The 6,152-nt window shown below is 40.2% G+C and overlaps 2 protein-coding genes across 2 annotated transcripts; one reads left to right on the top strand and one right to left on the bottom strand.

Moving 5' to 3' along the window:
* The first annotated feature begins 577 nt into the window (after nt 1-577).
* Nucleotides 578-2,549, top strand: LOC143545427 (cysteine proteinase 15A-like). The gene is made up of 4 exons (XM_077037332.1): nt 578-1,033; nt 1,613-1,732; nt 1,824-2,067; nt 2,152-2,549. The coding sequence occupies exons 1-4, from the start codon at nt 578-580 to the stop codon at nt 2,421-2,423; spliced, it is 1,092 nt and encodes a 363-aa protein (XP_076893447.1). The 3' UTR covers nt 2,424-2,549.
* Nucleotides 2,550-4,087: 1,538 nt separating this feature from the next.
* Nucleotides 4,088-4,955, bottom strand: LOC143545893 (uncharacterized). The gene is made up of 3 exons (XM_077037685.1): nt 4,805-4,955; nt 4,571-4,686; nt 4,088-4,468 (listed from the first exon to the last, which is right to left on the bottom strand). Exons 1-3 carry the CDS (start codon nt 4,953-4,955, stop codon nt 4,088-4,090), a joined length of 648 nt encoding a protein of 215 aa, XP_076893800.1.
* Nucleotides 4,956-6,152: the final 1,197 nt, after the last annotated feature.

Consider the following 6,152-nt stretch of genomic DNA (forward strand, 5'->3'; position numbering starts at 1 on the left):
ATACCGTAACAAACATAACGAAACGACCGATTGCCAATTTTTCTAGTTCCAGTATTGTAGCAAACGTGAAGGAAACTGACCGAATTTGCGTATACTCACCGCTTCAACACCCTGGATCGACAACGGTTGGGTTTTACCAACGCTCGAGTTTGACTGACCGACTCTACCGTTGATGATTGGTGCACCTCAATTTTTATATTTATTAATGGTTTAGTTCCAGTACAATAACACACATAACCGAAACCAGCTGAATTCAAATCGACTTACTGCCTCAACGCTTGACTTTTACCATCGTTTGTCTAGGTTTTACCGATATGTCCCAGCGTAAATCACTAGTTCACAACAATGTAGAAACGAAAAATATAAAGAGATAAAAACTAACTAATCATTATTGATATCAAATTGAGATGCCTACTTTGGTAGTTAGCAGCATGACGAAGTTACGTATACCTTTATTTCGGAAAGATACCATGACACAACACCACGTGTGAAGATCTCAACGGCTGATCTCCTGCACCGATCACCCTGGAAACCATATAACTAAAAGACCACAAAAAACATCTCATTCTCATTCATCATGGAACGTTTCTTCATCATCCTCATCATCTCCCTCCTTGTAACTGTAATCTCCATCGTCGCTTTCGACGATTCCGACCCCTTGATCCGGCAAGTGGTCTCCGAGCAACAAATCTCAGCCGACCATCTTCTCAACGCGGAACACCACTTCACTCTGTTCAAAACCAAGTTCGGTAAGACGTACGCGACTCAAGAGGAGCATGATCACCGTCTGTCAGTGTTTAAGGCCAACTTGCGCCGTGCTAAGCGTCACCAACTGCTTGATCCGACGGCTGAACACGGAGTCACTAAGTTCTCTGATTTGACGCCATCGGAGTTCCGGAAAACGTACCTGGGGTTGAAGAAGGTTCTAGCCTTTCCGGCTGATGCCAACCACGCGCCCATTCTTCCCACCAGTGATCTTCCCGAAGAGTTTGATTGGCGTGATCGTGGTGCTGTTACTCCTGTTAAAAATCAGGTATAGCTGATGTAGTATAATATCGACTTAGTTTAGGTTACGTTTCTGAAAATATGAAAATAGTTCAACGGGTCGTGCGGAGTAACAGTAGGATTGGATCTGTCATTCATGGGTTGCGGCGCAGCTGGTTGCCCGCCTACACGTGCCTCTCTATAGTAATTGGATCCTTTTGTGAAATTATCAATGTTCTTGATCAATTAGTTTTGAATTATGTTAATATGTTTACTGATCGGTAGTTATCGAAGCAACTTTAGGTTAGTTAATTATTGTACTTTTTGATCGATTAGTATTAAATTATGATAGTAGGAACTACAAGAATCAATTTAGGTTCCTTAATTGTAGTTTTTCGGTCAATTAGTCTTGAGTTATGATAATCGGTTTACTAATTTGTTGTTATCGAATCAATTTTAGGTTAATTAAATAATTAATTGTAGTTTTTGATCAATCATGTCAAAATCTGAACACAAATTTAATTTTGAGATCGTGTAATTTGTTGTCGCTTTATAGAATCAATTGAATCGTTTGACCTAATTGTTATCATCTTAGTATTATTAATTAATCGGTTGGATATCGTTTTAGGGTACATGTGGATCATGCTGGTCGTTCAGTACAACAGGAGCTTTAGAAGGATCTCACTTCCTCCAAACAGGGGAGTTGGTTAGTCTTAGTGAACAACAACTTATAGATTGTGATCATGAGGTTAGTATTTTCTCCTTTACTTGTACAAGTGTATTTATTAGATTATCACTTTTGTTAAGTAATTAGACAAAATTTATAAATATTTTTGCAGTGTGATCCAGCTGAAAAGAATTCATGTGATTCGGGATGCAATGGTGGACTAATGAACAATGCATTCGAGTACATACTCAAATCCGGTGGAGTCCAAAAAGAGTCAGATTACCCGTACACAGGAAAAGCTGGCAAATGCCACTTTGACAAAACCAAAATTGCTGCATCCGTCTCCAATTTCAGTGTCATTGGCACAGATGAGGACCAAATCGCAGCCAATTTGGTCAAACACGGCCCACTTGCAAGTAATTATCATTATCATATATACATATGTTTATGTAACATATTTATTCATGATTATTAAACTTATTTATCTATCGTTGTTGCAGTTGGAATAAATGCCGCGTGGATGCAAACATACATTGGGAAAGTTTCGTGCCCGTATATATGTTCAAAGAAGCGGTTGGATCATGGCGTGCTTCTTGTTGGATACGGGTCAGCTGGTTATGCACCTAGCAGGCTGAAGGAGAAGCCTTATTGGATTATTAAGAATTCATGGGGACCAAATTGGGGAGAGGATGGATATTATAAGCTTTGCAGTGGTTATAATTTGTGTGGTATGGATACCATGGTTTCAGCAGTGGTATCTACAAGTTCTTGAATTTTATGTTTGAATTGTTGAAGGGATACCATAAACTTGCTACTATTTACATCATGAATTTAAATATGTACAGTATTAGTTGGATCAAAATCTGCTTGTGTTGATGATTGGTTTTATGGATGATCAACTGTTAGTTATGTGATTAAGATGTGTTAAAAAAAGGGTTTATTGTATGTACCTAAATGCAACGACTTTTTTTGTTTTCGCTATGATTTTTATGTGATGAATGCTACCAAGGAGCAATGCTGCTCTAGGTATCTGATGACTTTCTCTAGAGAAGGCTGCCAAATCTAGGTATCTGGTGACTTTCTCTAGAGAAGGTTGCCAGTTCGAGTCTCGTTCGTGATAATATGTCATCGTGACTCGTGCGCGATGGATGATACATTGTGATCCAGGGATTTTACCATAGTGAACCATCAGATGGTGGGTTTCACTTGAAATTGGTGCCGGGAGGGAGGGGGTCCTAGGCCACCTGCCACGTTTGCCTACCGGTTGCGGGTGGCTTTTTGTCGATGGGTGTAGTCGGATGGCTGGGCTTTGTTGATCGTTCAAAAAATGCATTTATGGGGAATTTGATGGGATACTACTCTTTGACGTGCTTAAAATTACCTTTTGGGTTGATAAAATACAAAATTTACATTTTTGTTTAAAAAATAAAAAATAAAAATTGCTTTCAATATTATAATTATCTTCCAAAACGTTCATGATGGTGATTTGAATTTATTTTTTTTTTAATTATTGGTGTTTAAAATGCAATTCATATACAGGGTAGGGAATAAGAAAGCTAAGAGATATGAAGGAAAGCCGAATTTATGGGGAATTTGATGGGTTGCTACTCTTTGACGTGCTTAAAATTACCTTTTGGGTTGATGAAATAAAAAAATTACATTTGTGTTTAAAAAAAATTGCTTTCATTATAATTATCTTCCAAAACGTTCTTAGTGATGATTTGAATTTATTTTGTCTAATTATTGGTGTTTAAAGCGCAATTCATATATGATAGGGTAGGGAATAAGAAAGCTAAGAGATGTGAAGGAAAGCCGAATTTTAGGATGTCCAAACCTTGACGGCATTTAGGTTTATAATCAAATCACAATTAACAAAAGTTCCACAAGACACCCCAAACAGAAAAGCCATAATGGTCCTTAACAAACCAAACTTAAACAAAGAAAACAAAGGACTTAAAATAAACAAACAAAGCAGATAATTCGTATCAATACTCCCTCCATGACACACTTTTTGACCTCAAGAAGTGAGCTCGCTGAAGTCGGTAAAACGCAGCAGTAAGTCATCAAGGTATTCGCATGTGGCTTCTTGTGTCGTCTACCCCTTCCAATGAACCAGTATCTTCATCGCTGCCCTGTTACCCCTTTTAACCAACTTCCGATCCAACACCCTTTCATGTAACAAACTAAACCGCGGTCCCGTCGGAAGAGGAACTACTTTAGATAGAGGCTCGCCTGCATCTTTAAGCAACGACACATGAAAAACGGGGTGAATCTGAGCTTCATCTGGTAGATCCAACCTGTAGGCGACATTACCAACCTTTTCCACAATAAAAAAGGGCCAAAGTATTTCGGTGTGAGCTTAGAGTGCTTATGAACTCGTAGGGAATTTTGCATGTACAATTGTAACTTGAGGTAGACCTAATTACCTGTTTCAAATTATCTCTTGGTGTGGTGCCTATCGGCTTGTTGTTTCATACAGTTTTGAGCCTTAAGTAGCATTTGTTTCAAGACCCTCACCGCGGCCTCTCGGTCTTGCATCATTTCATCTACCTCCTTATCGGTTATGTCAATGGGAATATAAGGGATATGCAGGGGAGGGCAATACCCGTATAGAGCCTCGAAAGGAAACTTTCCCAATGAAGAGTGGAATGTAGTGTTATACCACCACTCAGTTAAAGACACCCATTTAACCCGTGTGTGGGGTCGTTCCATCACTATGCACCGTAAATACCCTTCCAAACACCTGTTAACAACTTCCGTTTTCCCGTCATTTTGCGAGTGGTAAGCCGTGGACAATTTGGCGGACACGCCTTGAAGCTTTAAGAATTTCGTCCAAAATGAACTTAAAAACATCGGATCACGATATGAGATAATCGAGTTAGGTCAGCCATGCAGTTTATAAATATTGTTGAGAAACACATGAGCAACTTCCTTGGCAGAGAACGGGTGGCCTAGAACCATGAAGTGACTGTATTTCTTGAGCCGATCAACCACCACAAATATAGTATCTTTGCCCCTGACCTTCAGCAACCCACCTATAAATTCCATGAAAATATCTGTGAAAATAGTGCTGAGAACCGTTAAAGGTTGTAATAGCCCCGACGATTAAACATTTTCATGCTTCGCCCGCACACACACGTCACACCTACGGACAATCTGTCGCACCATCTTTGAAACTCCCTTCCAGAAAAAGACCCTTCACCCGTTGAACCGTGGCCCAAACTCCTGGGTGACCGCCCATCGGTGATTCATGACAGATCGTAACAATCTCATCCCACAAATGGGCGTCTCCGTCAACCGCCATGCGATCACTTTTGGTCAAGCACCTTCCATTACATTTAAATCTAGGCAAAATTTCACCACTTTTAAGCTTCTGTATAAAATTTTGAACCTCAATATCATGGACTTGACTATCCAAACTCTTTGTAATAATAAAGGTTATATTTGTGAGATGGCAGTAGTGAATAATGTGGCACCCTGAACCCGTGATACGGCGTAGGCCGCAACATTCTCTCGCCCCTTTTTGTACTCGATGCAATAATCATAGCCCATGAGTTTCGCAAGCCATTTGTGTTGCAATGGACTTGTCACCTTATGGGTCAGAAGATGTTTGAGACTTCTCTAGTCGGTGCGTATAATAAATGGTCCCGTGATGAGATAATAATGCCGTTGTTTCACCGCTATCATGATCGCTTGCAACTCCTTCTCGTACACTGATAACGCATTTTGTTTTAGGGAGAGAGCCTTGCTTAAAAATGAAACCGGGTGGTGTTCTTGCATTAGAACCGGCCCTAGCCCACCGGTCGAAGCATCCATTTCCACCACGAATTGTTTAGTAGGATCGGGCAATGACAAATATGGTGTTGTGGATAAAGCTCCTTTAAGGCGTCAAAAGCTTCATGTGCTTCTTCTCCCCAATGGAATGCATCCTTCTTTAATAAGCAGCTAAGTGGTTTAGTAATTATTCCAAAGGACCTGATGAAACACCTGTAATACCCGGCTAACCCTAAAAAACCCCTAAGTTGTTTGAATGTCTTCGGTATCGGCCATTACCAGGCGTTTTTAGGGGTTTTTTAGGGTTAGCCGGGTATTACTCAACCGCACGTCCCCCGAACACACATTTTGATTCTTTAGCAAAAAACTTATTTTTCTTCATAATAGAGAGGACTTGTCATGTGTTGGTCTTCAATTCGGCTATACACAAGTATCTCATCAAAATATACAAGTACCCATTTTCTTAGCATAGGCCGAAAAACATGGTTCAAAAGAGCTTGAAACGTTGCGGTGCGTTCATGAGGCCAAATGGCATAACAAGAAATTCATAATGGCCCTCGTGGGTTCGAACTTGATGATACCCGGAGCGTAAATCCAAGTTTGAAAAAAATGTGGCCCCGCCCAGTTCATCTAACAATTCTTCAATTAGTGGAATGGAAACTTATCTTTAATCATTGCCTCGTTAAGCCTGCAATAGTCCATGCACATCCGCCACTGCCCGTCTTTT

This window comes from Bidens hawaiensis, unplaced genomic scaffold (assembly GCF_021521415.1).
Source record: "Bidens hawaiensis isolate Kalapana, Puna unplaced genomic scaffold, B.hawaiensis_p1.1 tig00000904_1, whole genome shotgun sequence".
In the NCBI taxonomy this organism is placed as follows: Eukaryota; Viridiplantae; Streptophyta; class Magnoliopsida; order Asterales; family Asteraceae; genus Bidens; species Bidens hawaiensis.